General features: G+C 46.2%; 1 protein-coding gene across 1 annotated transcript in view; it reads left to right on the top strand.

Annotated features, from left to right (window-relative positions):
* The window catches only part of BRINP1 (BMP/retinoic acid inducible neural specific 1), a 180068-nt gene extending 167836 nt beyond the window's left edge, over positions 1–12232 (top strand). The window contains exon 8 of the mRNA XM_065879019.1: positions 10667–12232. Coding sequence (XP_065735091.1) covers positions 10667–11807 — 1141 coding nt within the window. The 3' untranslated portion in view covers positions 11808–12232. The remainder of the gene's footprint in view (positions 1–10666) is intronic.
* The last annotated feature ends 2958 nt before the right edge of the window (positions 12233–15190 follow it).

The following is a 15190-nucleotide window of genomic DNA, read 5'->3' as shown; positions in this document are numbered from 1 at the left end:
TGGGGGCTCGTGGTATATAATAGTTTGAATATCTATTGCTGTTTAACAAATTGACCCAAATTTAGGGCCTTAAAGCGCCAATCATTATATTATGCTCACGGTCTGTGAGTCGGAAATTTGTGCCCGAATTGGCTGGGCAATTCTTCTGTTCCACATGAGGTTACGCAAAGTCACTCATTGGTATTTAGGTGGCAGCTGGGCTGAGCTGGAGGTTCTAAGAGAGCTTCACTCGCATACCTGGTTCCTTAGCAGAGGTGAGCAAAAGGCTGGGCTCGGCTGGGCAGCTCTCTCTCTTCAGGGTCTCTTCATGTGGTCTCTCCAGCAGGGTGGTCAGCCTGCTTATAAGTGGCCTCAGAGCTCTAAGGGGGAGTTTTCCAAGAGACAAGAAGTAGCGGCTGCTGCTGAGTCCATAAACTAAGTGAATCACTTCTGCCTTAACTGTATTGGTCATAGGAGTGGTGGAATCTGCCCAGATTCAAGGGAGGGGAACAGAGATCTCCTGTCTATGGGAGGAGTGTCAAAGGATCCGTGGCCACCCGCCGTACATTGTGGGTTTGTCATTTGTTTATTTTTCCATTGTGATACATTTTAGTACAGAGGTTCGTGCACTCTTCAGAGACCTTATGAAGAAATATCTTGTAATACAAAATTGCCCTCTTGAACCTTTGTCAATCAAGACAAAGTTTGTTTTAGCGGATTTATCGTATGGTTTATGCCCCTTGCAGCATGCTTTGGCCTAGGTACATGTTTTGTTGTTGTTCTTATCGTCTTGTTTTGTTTTCTTGGAAGCTGGTTAAAGGGAGAGAATGTTCCATAATATAAGTTCTGTTATTTGGTGGGGATGCCAGAAGTGGGAAGGAAGGGGTTTCTGCCAGTTGCAGAGTATTCCAATTATGGATTAATCTCAAGCGTGCACTCTGGAATGCGGAAATAACCCACCGTGAGAAGAACCTGAACCAAGGTCCCATTGATCCCCTGACCCCCCCATAAACACCTATGCTGAATAGTAGACCGCAGTGACATTTTGTGTCTCCTAGAAATACTCAGTTCAAAGCCAGTGTCCAGTAATCCTTGAAAAGTATGAATATTTCCTTTCCCCCAATGCACAGTCACCCAGGTAAAAGGCTGTCCGGTCCCCTTGGGAGAGGTTGGGGAAAGATGAACGGTCTACATTTGTGGCTGTGTGCAGGGTCCTTCCTTCCTCAAGGGAAAGATTCTGCCTCTGGCTTTCCAGGTACTATTTGTGTGACCTCAGGCAAGTCACATAAGCTCTCTGTTTCCCGTGGACTAAGCCTTGTCTAGGCATCATTCCACTCCAGAATTCTGAAAATCTGCCACACTAAACACGCAGACAGCTCCACCTACCAGAGTTAATTGCTACTTTGACAGTCCCTGACCTACTGATGTGTGTGTGTGTGTGTGTGTGTGTGTGTGTATGTGTGTGTGCGCATGCACGCACCCTGGGAGGAGGTGGCAAAGTCGTGGCAAGGACCTATTCTGAGTGTGTACTAAATTGTCCTATTGAGGAAGAGGTACAAGCCAACAGATAACCCTAGGCTAGCTCGGGGCAGCCTGCTGTCAGTCACAGAAGCCTAGAAGTACCCTCCCAACCATGGAGCAATGAAGCTTTTCACTAAGAATATCTTGTGCATTTCTTTTCTGTTTACGGAGGTTAAGAAGGCAGTAAGAACCCCATGGCAACCCAAGGATGCACAATCAGGGTGAGGGGCAGGGAGTTGCGTGTCGGCAGCTGAGCTTCACCGTGAGTGATATGCAGGGTTTGTTCAACTCAGCGCTACCAGGGATGTCTCCATGCCCATCCCTGTTTGTCATTGTATATTTGTAGCAAGTAGGGAATTGACTCCCTTGGTTGACGTTAAGGCAAGAAAATAAGTATCTCCAGACCCTTTCTGTTGTTTTTAGATTTTCAGGGTTTTTTTTCCTTCCCTGGGGCTCAGAAGTGGCTTCTTGTTCAGAAAAGAATCTAGAGGCTTAGAGGATTGAGTCAGAAATAGAACTAATTTCTTACAATTTCTGTAGCTCTTTATCCTCTTTAGCACCATTTCCCTATGCTCCTACCCACCTCCACCCTCCAAATCGACCAACAAAACTCACATCCGGGTGAGTTGTAATCTTAGTGATGTGACAGCTCCCTGGTGACCTTCAGGAAGTCACGTCACCTGAGCCCAGTTTTTCATATCCTTAAAAATCCTTGATACCCCTCAACCCAACCTATGACACAGAAAAGTCGTGAAGATCTAAATCAGAGAACCAAACAGAAGAGCTTTAGAAAGTTTAAAAGTGATATAAAAATGTAACGTATTGCTGCCTTAATAGTGTTTTTCTGGTTGTTTCAAAGGACGATTTTTTGGGGTAAATGTTTTATGGAAGTGTTAGAGATATAGAGCAAGTGAAAATATCGTTAAGTATACAGCAAGATGAATTTTCACAGAATGAATTCCCACATGTAACCAGCGCTTAGATCAAAGAACAGGGCGTTATCAGCAGTGCAGAAACCCACTGTGTCCTCTTCTGATACCATCAGCCTTCTCTCCCAGGGAATTCTGCCTCTCATGGCTACACACACTGTAGCTCAGTTTTTCCTCTCTTTGTGCAGTGTGGACCCTTTGGTATCCGGCTTTTTTCACCTTTCATTCTTCCGTGAGATTCCTTCATATTGTTTTGTGTGGTTTTGGCACATTCATTCTCAGGAGTATTCCACTGTGTTTCTAGACATCCATTCTACTGCGGCGGTCATTTGCACAGTCTTCAGGTTGGGGCTGTGACAGAGTGCTGCTGTCTTCCACACGTCTTCGAGTGAACTTCTGTGTGCATTTTTGTCGGGTATCTACTAGGGATGGGATCGCTCAGCTTTACAGATACTTCAGTAGTTAATTCCACTTTCCCAAACTTGCTGAACGAATGAGCTCTCTTGCAGGTAGCATAGAAGAGTTTTGATTGTTCCACATCCTTGCCCATACTTAGTGTTTCTCATCCTTTTTATTTTTATTTCGGCCATCCTGCTGCAGAAGTATCCCGTCGCAGTTTTAATCGGTGCGTCCTGATGACTCATGACGGGGAGTTTCACGTGCTTGTTAGCCTACTGACTATCCTCTTTTATGACATGCCCGTTCATATCATCGTTATCAGTTGCCTACTTTCCTGTTTGGTCTTTTTTTTTTTTTTTTTCTGGGACAAGTCACATTTATTAAACAGTTTAGTGAGAACCTTCTGAAGAAAAATATAAATTGTGATAATTGCATCTACTCTGGTTTAAAGAGACCCAGGAAGGAGTGGCAAACTCAGGCAGCATGAAACGCCTTTGACTAGCCCAGCATCCAGCCAGTGTAGGAGTTATTTATGTACTATAAATATAGTCTTTGGGTAAAGGTATTGCAAGTATATTTTCTAACTAACGCTTCTAACTAAGGGTTGTCTTTTCACTCTTTGAATGGTATCTTTTGATTCATGTGTTTTAATCCTAATATATCCCTATTAATCAACATGTTTTTTCCCTTTATGGTAAGCTGTGTTAAGAAATCTTTGACTACTCCAGTGTCATAAGGATGCTCCTCTGTGTTTTCTTCTAAAAGGTGTTTTGTTGATGTTGTTATTTTACTTTTCACATTTAGCTCTGCAATCCATCTGTTAATGATCCTGGGGTATAGAAGAGATTAAGTATCAATGAGAGATTTTGTTGTTGTTGCTCTTTTAATATCAATGTTCAATGGACCCAACAATATTTATTGAATTCTTTCCCTGGATTTTTAAATCTATACTTATTTCAAAGGGACCATTTTCTTTGGGAGCTCAAGAGGAGCACAATAGTTTGTTTTCATGAGAGACAATGTGCACCTACCTATGTTAGAAGCTCTACATACATTATCTTATCTGATCTTCAAAACAATCCTGCAAGTAATGTATTATTATTCCATTCTGTAGTTGAGGAAACTGAAGCTTAGAAAGGACAAGCAATTAGCTCAAGGTTAAGTAATGAGAGGAGCTACGATTCAATACCCCATCTTCTCTGACTCCAAAGCCCACATCTAGCTCGCTCTTCAAGCATCATGGTGACAGCGTTCATTAGAACTGTGGAGGGTGAGTGATAGTCTCGGAGACTAGGACATTAAGCTATAATCAACTGGGCTGTTGTAGTAACTGAGAGGAATATTTTTACCTGAGAGGAATATAAAACACAGTTTTCCTTTGCCCTCAGTAATAATTATAGTTAATGGCCAGTCACAGATAGCTTCCTTTCACTGCAAACCTCCCAGGAGCTTCACGTATCTGATTCTTGTTCTGAAGATAAAGTGTAAGGTAGGTGTTACCTTTCCCATTTGACAGATAAAGAAACTGAGGATCAAAGAGGTGAAGTGATTTATCCAAGGTCAAATATCCACAACAAAGTAGTGGTAGAACAGATCCAGCATTTCCTTAACTGACTCCCATGTCTAGTAACTGGCTCACGGCCCAGATCATTGATCTAGATGACCATCACTGTGCTTCAGGGTGAGGTCCGTTACACCTGCTTAGCCCTCTTCTCACTCTCTCACCTTTGGTCTGTATGTCATTCTCCTGCCTGATTTCCGCCCAGGAAGAATAAAAACTCTCTGGCAGCTCTCCACCTGGGAGCTTCCTGCCGCTTTTAGCATTTCTGTCAGCCCTAAAGAAGCTTCTGGATCCTTCCTCCTTACCCTCAGCACATCCATGCCCCAAAGCAAAATGCTGAATTTGAACATGTAGCTGATGTTGCCTGTCACCTCCTTCCAGACACAGAGCTATGTAATTTGCAAAAATTGTTTCCTAGTCCTCCCCAGTTAAACTCCTGACAACCTAATTTTAAAGATTCCATCGGGTTTTCTCTTTGCTGCTCTTCCCCTCCCCCCTTCTACCCTCTGCCTCTGCCCTCCACCAATAAGACCTATTGCCTTCATTCCACAGTCCCAAACCAGAAAGCATCTTCATCGTGGCAAGGGACCACAAAATTCTTCTTTGGGTTTTTTCTTCCATCGCTATGAGCTGTTCCATGAGGCTCTGTGACATTATGTGAAGAACTAACAGAAGGAAGGAAAACAAACTATTAAGTCAATGATAGAAACTCAAGGAGGGGAATGATTAAAGCTAAATATGAATCTGGGGAAAATGATGAACACAGACTGGGTCTGATGGCCAGTTATAATTTACCCTAGCACATCCATAAATCGAGGCTTCTTTCAGTAGAGCCCCAAGCATTCTGACACCATTGATATATTCATCTTTTATCAGCACTATTCCTGTAACACACACACAACAGAGTCATACACAGCACACCCCCTAAACAGCGCATCACCAGAAACCTAAAAACAACTGTTTGTCTTCCCAGTCTAGTACTAGTCTCTGGTCTGTAGAGTACACAATTTGTAGAGTCTTACGGAATTAATAGAAGAATGATTGATTCAGAACTCTGATTTCATTTTTTAAACTCTCCTCTCCCTTTTAAATAAACACTCCTGGTAGGCAAATGGGACTTATGGATTATAGTTTTCTCTTTTAGCCTAAATCTGTTCCCCCCTTCTCCTTGGCACTCGATTCCTATGATCTTCCGTAAAATGCCACTGGCCTGGCACTGCATTCCTGTCTTGGGCAAAACCTCCAATTAAAATCAGCAGGAAGTTTGCTTGAATTAGGAATCCCAGCCTGGGCTTCGCACCAGGTGGTTCCGAAGGGGAGGCGTGCCCTGTTGAAAGCACTGATGGGAAGCCCTGGGTGGCATAGCCTCTGTCCTCCAAATGATGAGCGACTCCAGCTGTGTCACCAGGAGGCCTGTCAGGTCGCCAGAAAATCCTGGCTGAGGCAAAGACAGAGCCTGCAGGGGAGCAGCAGAGGTGTCCCCATGGCCCGGAGCCTAGCTTCTCCACCATCCTGGGTTTGAGAGTGTAGGAAAAGTACAGCGGGGAATGGAGGGAACACAGGTTTGGATCCAGAAATCCTGAGCTCTGCTCTACGTCCATGCTGTGTGACCATGGGAAAGTCATAGTCCCTCTCTGGTCTTTCATGCCCTCTCCTCCTCTCAAAGGAGTCCTGTCTCATGGGGCTGATGTAAGGATAAAGGCTGACTGCCATGATATCGAAAGCACTCAAGAAACACTGATCCTTCACCTAAGCAACTAAACCTCAGTGTTCAGGTCTAAACATGAGGGAGATGGGCTGGATAGTTCCAAGGCTGCTGCTTGAAGGTTTTCTGCTCCTGTGGTCCAAGAAGCTTCATGTATAACCTCTGTGGGAGCCTACTTACCAGGCCCCAGGGTTTTCCAGCTTTAGGAATAAAAATGCAGCTTCCTGCCCTCCCCTCACCCCTGCTCCCCCCGCCCCTCCCATCATAATGAACTGAAATCCCATCCAGCAGAAAGATGCTGATTTGGATGTATTGGAGTTCAGCTTTGGCTGCAAAGAGAAGATGCTTTGGGTCCCCAGGGACAGAGAAAAGCATCTGAAATGGCGGTCCTCACTGCCACACACTGAATGCCTTGCAGTGGGTCTGTGTCAGCCCTCTGTGAAAACTGCCCCCGCCCCATCTCTCTGGAGCTGGCCTATTAAGCTGCTCCTCTGTTGCCAGAGTTGAGGTGGGCTGTCACCAGCTAGCCTGGGAAATGGTATTTATAGATCGCGTTCCCTCTTACCCCTGGTCCCCAGCCTCTCCCTGAGCACTTGTCGGTGAGCTCCAATTATCTGTGAATGGAGGAGAGGGATCCTGGCAGGTCCAGGGGAAGCAAGGAATGTGATGATAGGCCCTTCACACATTCAAAGTTTCAGTATTTTTCCATTATTTCAATATATTTCTCTTCTTGTGGCCTGCTTCCTCCTTCTTGCTGGCTTTGTCGTTATTTTACGTTGTGGTACGTCGGAAAGTGCACCGGTGCTGCAGTTAGAGAACTTGGTATTTGAATGTGGACTGACGCTGTGATGTCAGACAAGTTATCCCACTTGTCAAGGCCTCACTCTCTTCACCTGTGCTGTAGACAGTTATCCATGCTGCTCTGGGAGAGCTCTGGCACAACGCCTGGTATACAGTGAGCGCTCGGTGGTTGTGAGCCATTGATTCCCTTGGCTGATTTAAGGTGCTGCATGCCTTCCAGCGTGGCAGGGTTTCTGAATATCAGCAGTTACTACCCAGAGCACTGGCTGGAGATGGAGAAGGTGTAGGAGATTGCCCTGATTGAGGTGGACTCCTCATTCTCACAAGTTGCTTGTGCTAAGGACAAGCATGCAAAAAACCGGGACGAGCTGGTTTTTTCTGGTTTTGCTCTTCTCTTCAAAATGAAGGACTGAAATCTAAGGAACGTTCACTGACCTTGGGAACCGGGGTTCACCAATAACATTGCTCTCCGTCTGACCCCCACCCCCCCCTTTCAGAAAAGGATGGTCTGCCCTCCCGTGGCCCAGCCGGGGTCCACGTTCCCTGATCCTGGGAGTTACGACGCATGAAGGCTTGGCTGAGTGTCTTCGTTTCCATCCTGCCCACACTAATTTCATCTCGTCACCTTTCCCCTCTCCAGCCCTCCTCGTCCACAGCCCCCGTCTGCTCACCTGGGTCGGGCTCCCTGTTTCCCCCTCCACCTCCATCACTGAGGCCGTTCCTTCTCTCCTCACGCTTCCCCAGTCCCCACCTCTCTCCTCCATTCTCTCTTTCTCCTCTCCCTGGGCCTCGCGCTCCCAGCCCCCCTCCCCGTGCCCCGCCTCTTAGTCCTCTCGCAGTATCATTAATGCCTTCTTTGATACAGCCCACAACCTCACGATTATTCTGGGGTCAGGAGATGCAGGTGCCAGGCAGCTCTCTGCTGTGCCTCAGAGGGCCTCTGTCCCCAGTCCCTCCTGCTCGACGGGGCTGGAATCCTAATTGGCCACTCGGCCCTTTGCTTGTGGCAGCCTCACCGGGAACTTGCATCTTCCTCTTTCCCTCACTGAGAATGCTGAGCGCTCAGCCACAATGAGGCATTGATTCAAGGAGTGGGGGGATGCGGTCCTGACAAAGGGTCCCAATGATGAGACACGAGAAAGGGCGCGCTCTACGGGCTTATAGAATGCCTTGCAGATGGGAACAGAGGAGCTCTAAATGGGGTACTGTCCTGTCACTTGGAGAGGGAGTGACGGGGCAAGTGTGGGCCATTTGAAAGAGGCATTTTGAAATGACGCTCTCGTCAGATGGAACCACACGCAATCAGAGACGTGTGGCGTGCCCCTGCGGCTCACAAAAATATCAGATGACTCATAGCCGATATTCAGTCAATGTTCTGGTTGGGGAGCTGGGAGCCGCACGGCTCATTATCATTCCAGCTTCGTCTCCTGAAGGCCGGGCCCGCTGCTGTTCTCCAGGCTGTAATGGGATTGGTCCCACGAAGCAGAGACCCGGGAGGCCTGGAGCTGTGCGGGTGCAAGGTATTGAAAACTAACTCTGCAGTTCGGGAGAGAGAAGAGGAGTTTGTTTGTTCTTTAAGTGATAAATAAGAAAAATATTAATTTCTGTCTGTTCACTCAGGAAACATTTATTTAGAGCCAGGCTCTGAGCTAGATGCTCAGGGAAGGAGGGGGGGGGGTCCCCTCTCTCCAGCCTTAGAGCCTGGAGGGGAAACTGACCAAAATACCAGGGGTTTCAATACAGTGTTCTGAATGTTATGAGGGAGGTTTCATTGGCAAAGCCAGGATCGTTCTGTAGAGTTAAAAGGCAGAGCCGTTTCAAAGAGTGCTCTAATTATTCCTCCACTTTCTCTCAGCTGATAAGCACCTCCTTTAAAGCACAGCATCCTGGGAAGCCGTTTCAACAGTATCCATTTTCAAATGTCCCAAGTAACCAAACGGTTTCCCTCCAACCCCAGGGGGACAGTGAAATCCCTGAGAGTGTGTCTCAGTGCCTTCAAAGGAAGAGCTCACTCTCTGGGGTAGGAGTACTTCTTATTACCTTTTTAATAATTGGTCTATGCCAGGCTCTGTGCTCAATGCTTTAAATACACCATCTCATTCAGTCCTCTCCCTCACTGCCTAAGATGGGCTTTATTATTCTCTTTTCAGATATGGATACTGAGGTTCAAAGACACGAAGTATCTTGTTCCTGGTTACAGAACTGAGCCTCGAACTCAGTTCTGCTTGGGCCAGCGCACATGCTTTTCAATATCAGGCGGTACTGCCTACCTCATGGTTCTTGGGCTTGGTGATTGTGGCTTGGCAGTGGAAATGATAGAATAGGTAGATCGCTAGCACTTCCTACCAGACGCAGTACAACGCAAAAGGGCTCCCATTTCCAGTTTTCAAAAATGCGGATCAGGAACCACTGCCGCCACGGTCCTCATCATCGTCAGCATCACCACAGCACGTGAGAGCCTTAAGAAAGGCTTCCTCGACTCTTGTTTGAAGAGCTACGAGCCAGGAGATTGCTCTACTCACTCACTGTATGATTTCACCTCTGAGCTTCTCTTGCCATGTCTAGAAAGGGGAGCTGAGAGTCTCTTGGCAGGAATAACAAGAACTAACTTTTATGGAGTCCCTAATACCTACCAAGTTAGGGACAAAGACTTCACAAAACAATCATGTCACCCTCACCACAGCCGGGTGTGGGGGGAATGATTAGGAAGGTGAAGGAAACTACCAGCATTCCCTTGGCTGAGGAGTGGAGGTGCCAGGATTTGAAGAGATCTCGGACTGACCTCAGGTCCCAAGCTATTTTGGGGATGTGGTTGTGAAGCTCAGGTGAGGAAATGGGAGCGAATGTACCCTGTGCAGGGTAAACACATGTAAGGGATTATTTGTAGCGCGGAAGAGGGGACTTGCACAGGAATGAGGAAAGATGAGAGGCCATTAAGCTGACTGTCTTACATCTTTTTACCTATTCTTCTGTTGCTTCTTATCTGATCTAGTGTGTACCTTCACTGGAATGTTTCAGAGGCTGGAATCTGGGGACAGGCTTGGGTTTGTTTATAAACGTGGCGGTGGGGGGGCCTAGAGGTACATGTTGTGATGGAAATTTCACTGACCTGAGAGTTTGGAGCTCTGGAAAACATGGGGGAAATAACATCTTTCTTACTGTTCTGAAAAGCCACTAGGAGGATCACATAAGACCATAAATATGGAAGCACTTCCTGATGTCCAGAGTAATATAAAATATAATTTGTTTTTGTTGAAGTTTTTGGATGTTATATAACCTCATGGGAGGAATCTGTGAAGAGGGTTGAAACACCTGGCGCAGGTTAAAAGAAGTAACCCCTGAATTCTTCTTATTGCCCATCTTTTACAATCTGTTGTCATCCGGCAGGGGTTTTGGAGTTCATACGCTTTAGTTTTCTGAATCAAACTTCCGCGGGACGAATGAGTAATACAATTATAGAGCTGCAAGGGCTTCAAAGAACATTCACTCCAACCCCTTCCCTTTACAGATGAGGGCATTGAACATTAGATGGGTAGAGTACAAGGTCGAGTAGCTGCTCTGTGGCATTACCAGGAACTACAGTGTAGTTCTTGTAGTACTGTCATAGGTGCCCTTCCTACGGTAACTGTTCTACCCAGTCCTTTCATCCTTTGGGCAGCTCCACTTTGCATTAGCAGTTGGATAAGCATAACCCCACTTTGCATTAATAGCTGGACAAGCACAAGCCCACCCATGATGGTTAACGTTCTCCATCTCACCTCTACCCCTCAGGACAATTCAGCAGTGGCTTGCAAGGGTCCAGTCGCTTCTCTACTGCAATGAGAACGGGTTTTGGGGAACCTTCCTGGAGAGCCAGAGGAGCTGCGTGTGCCACGGCAGCACCACGCTGTGCCAGCGCCCCATCCCCTGCATCATCGGAGGGAACAACAGCTGTGCCATGTGCAGCCTGGCCAACATCTCGCTCTGCGGCTCCTGCAACAAGGGCTACAAGCTGTATCGAGGCCGCTGCGAACCACAGAACGTGGACTCGGAGCGGAGCGAGCAGTTCATCAGCTTCGAGACCGACCTGGACTTCCAGGACCTGGAGCTAAAGTACCTGTTGCAGAAGATGGACTCGCGCCTCTACGTCCACACCACCTTCATCAGCAACGAGATCCGTCTCGACACCTTCTTTGACCCCCGGTGGCGCAAGCGCATGTCCCTCACTCTCAAGAGCAACAAGAACCGCGTGGACTTCATCCACATGGTGATCGGCATGTCCATGCGTATCTGCCAGACGCGCAACAGCAGCCTGGACCCCGTGTTCTTCGTCTATGTCAACCCCTTCAGCGGGAGCCACTCGGAGGGCTGGAACATGCCCTTCGGGGAGTTCGGCTACCCGCGCTGGGAGAAGATCCGTCTCCAGAACAGCCAGTGCTACAACTGGACCCTCCTGCTGGGCAATCGGTGGAAAACGTTTTTTGAGACGGTCCACATCTACCTACGTAGTCGGACTCGGCTACCTACCCTCCTGCGGAATGAGACTGGCCAGGGCCCTGTGGACCTGTCCGATCCCTCCAAGAGGCAGTTCTACATCAAGATCTCGGACGTGCAGGTGTTCGGGTACAGCCTGAGGTTCAACGCCGACCTCCTCCGCAGCGCCGTGCAGCAGGTCAACCAGTCGTACACGCAGGGCGGCCAGTTCTACTCCTCTTCGTCTGTGATGCTCCTCTTGTTAGATATTCGGGACCGAATCAATCGCCTGGCCCCCCCTGTGGCCCCGGGGAAGCCCCAGCTGGACTTGTTCTCGTGTATGCTGAAACACCGCCTGAAACTGACCAACAGCGAGATCATCAGGGTGAACCACGCGCTGGACCTCTACAACACCGAGATCCTCAAACAGTCGGACCAGATGACAGCCAAGCTCTGTTAACCTGACTCTTTGCCACGGACATTCCCTTTTGTTGTACAAACAGAACAGAACCAAGCAAAGCAAAACAAACACAGATTTGTAAAATGTAATTAATATTCAAAGGAAAGGAGGAAAAATCTTCATTCGTTGGAAACGAAAACATTCTAGCAACTGTATAAAACCGTTGGGCATGTTTGTTATTTCTATACTCTGTCGTGAAGAAGGGTCTCAGCCTTGGGAGGAGCTTGGAGGGAGCTGCTGCTTAGGCCTCAGGTGCTGTATTGGGGGGAGATGAGAGAGAGCATATGCAATGAATTGTAAAGATCTCTGCTGTGCAGGTGCTAAGAGTAAACACTAAAAAGAAAGATATATGTGACGTACAACCGACACTGCCATCTTCCTTGTGGGAGGAAATGGACATAGATAAAGACGATATTTCTTCGGTTATGATTTCTTTCCTCTTTATCCTTAACTCCTTGTGGTTCTTTTGATTCATCTGCACACAAGGGTGGGGATGCAATGACAATTCTGTCTCACCCAGATAGCTTCTTTCACGCTGAATAAACTGAAGCTAATCGAAGCTGGGCCATAGGTGGGATTGGGGGGGGAGAGGCATTCACATAATCACAGGGTGTTCAAAACAGTAAGGAACCTTGGATATCAGCTTAGTGACCTCCTTGATTCAGTCTGGGAAACAGCCTCAGAGAGAAATGGCATGCCCTTGGCTACACACGGTTACTGCCGGAGTAGCGATTTGAGCCCTGCCTTCTGACTCCATCTAAATCGTGCTGGCCACTTTTGTGTTTACTCCAACTAAACTGCCAAGGGACGAGTGTTTCTCAGGCTCAGGTTGTTTTGATAGTTCTTTTTCTTTTAATCAAGAAACCCCTTTTACCTACCGTCTCCAAAAAGAAATGATGTCAGATTTCCTAGAAATGCTTTGCATATTAAACTTTAGTTTGACGAAAAATCAATAACCAAAATAAAACAGGGTAGGTTTTAATACTGCATTGGTCTGCCAGGCTGACTTCCCCAAGTAGGTATCTAAAAAAAGGTCCTTTAACGCAATATACACACAGACACACAGACACGCAAATACACTAACACTGCCACTTCTTGGGCATCGCTGAAAACTGAGAAGCCTTGTCTGGGACTTGGGGTTTAAACTGAAAGGAGAGATGCAAGAAAGAAAACTCAGAGCACTTCTGTAGAGGATTTGGGCAAATACCATTTCTTACCAGTTCTCCAGGAACTCTGCATTTATCTTTTCGCTAGGGTGGTACTAGCTAGAGGTGCTTCGAATCTTCATTTCCAAATCGGCAGAGAAACAGGACCACACACTTCAGGGTTGGGAGAGAAAATAGGACTCTTCTGGTCTCGACGTCTGCCCAGTGCACATCTCTTTACTGTCTTTGGGAGATACCCTTGTTTGCTAACTGGACCATTCCAGGAACAGGAAGCTCATTAGATCTATCTTCCACGTTCCTTGGATTCCCCTTTCACTGGGGGAGAGAGCAAGAGTGCTCATTCCAGCTTGTGTTATAAAATAGATCTAATTATTAGATGGTTCTCTGTACCTTTACCAGCTTCTGTGTACCTTCCATTCACTGGTTCCAGTCCTAGAATGTGCATTTTTTTCCTCATGTCGATGCTTTTGTAGATAAAATACAAAAACTGTCTCAGGGGGTCACCAGAGTCTGTAATAATATGACTCAAAGAGAATACCCGCCCCCTTATAGTTTTTTTTAAGATGAAAGGACAGGGCTTCAGTGCAAAGAAGTAAAGAATTACCTAGCTTATTTCAGTGTGTGTGCAGGGGGGAGTAGAGGGGAAGATATATCCTGTTTTTTGCATAGTGAAATTCCAAATGTAATGTTCCAGTTTTTAGTATGAATTAGCATATATTTTGATACGAACTTTAACACTTAATGTGCACTTCACACCAACATAGTTGTTTGACCTCAGATTTTGAGAGGATTCGGTGTTCATTTAGGTTGGAAATTCTTCATGCCAGAGGTCACATAGCAGCTACTTATCAAGCACAAGATTTTCCAGAAAGTCAGTAAATTATTAAACATGTCTTCAACACCTAGTAGATGAATGAGGCATGCCAGAAAGATGAGATTTGGAAGGAAATGGTCCATGCTTCTGCGCCATTCACACATTAATGAAAGAGATGTGAACCAATTAAAAAGTAAACAGTAAGTACAGTGCACTGTGATGAGTGCTACTGTGGGGTCACACACAGGGAGGGAGGAGACGTGAAGAAGTTACGAGTTCTGTTCATGCGGTTGGTGCAGGCTTTATATGGACGTGTTCATCCCGAGTGTTGAAAATGAATAGGACTTGGGCAAATAACAAGGAGCAGAAGGGCCAAAGGAACAGAGAATGCAAAAGCACAAAGGAATAAATATGTATGGGTACTTGAGGGTCAGTTAAAATAGTAAAAATAATAGTGTCAAAGGGTATCCTTTTAAGTGATAATCCTTCCAAGGAAAGTGAGGATTTCGACTCTAATGCGAAGTTGAAATAACCATCCATAATCCTTATAACCTAAAGAATGAATTCAAGTGTCTCTCTTCCTTTCTCTTTCATCTCTACCTTCCAAGAAGTTCCAAATACTCATAACGTAATAACCCCTTATATTTACACAGCCCTTTACAGGTAACAGGGCAATCTTCATAGGCACTGTGCTACCTAATCCTCATCTGAATTCAATTATAGCATTCAACCCGAGTTCCTCCCCAGACTTCACCAGCTGTGTGTGTGTGTGTGTGTGTGTGTGTGTGTGTGTGTGTGTGTGTAAGAAAGGTTTCTTCCCATTACCCTAACAATAGTAATTACATCACTTTATATTACAAAGAGAATACAGCAACATCAAATGATTGGAAAGATCAGGGAAATATATAAATTTTCAAGGACACAGAGATTCAGAGATTCAAACATCGAAATATCTGTTCAAAGGTGAAGTGAAAATACTTTTCTATAAAAGGACACAAAGTTATGTGGATTTCCAAGTATCTCTTGCTTGGGTCCCGCTCTTTGAGCTAACAAGGTTCCCCTCCAGCTGGGAGGAAGAGAAGCCTGAAGCCCTCAAGTGAGATTTTAATTCAGTTAGTGTTCTACCACTTTGATGCAGCAACCAAGGACCTATCGTGTCTGATTAACAGGCTGATGCTAAGGTAAAAGAGTGAACAGAGCACCCATTTGGATAAGCCTGGCAGCAAAGCATGGCATTGCCATGGGAACCACAGAAGGCCATTAATTAGCTATCAAATAAAATCACTGGAAAATTCTGGACCCTGGCATATCTGCCCCCTTCAAAGAGGAGGACAAGAAGACTTCACACTAACAGCAAAGTCTCCCTTCATTGATTAAAATCATAGCTGCACAGGCACTACATG

This window comes from Phocoena phocoena, chromosome 6, assembly GCF_963924675.1.
Source record: "Phocoena phocoena chromosome 6, mPhoPho1.1, whole genome shotgun sequence".
Taxonomy (NCBI): Eukaryota; Metazoa; Chordata; class Mammalia; order Artiodactyla; family Phocoenidae; genus Phocoena; species Phocoena phocoena.
This window is presented reverse-complemented; position numbering and strand designations above follow the sequence as displayed.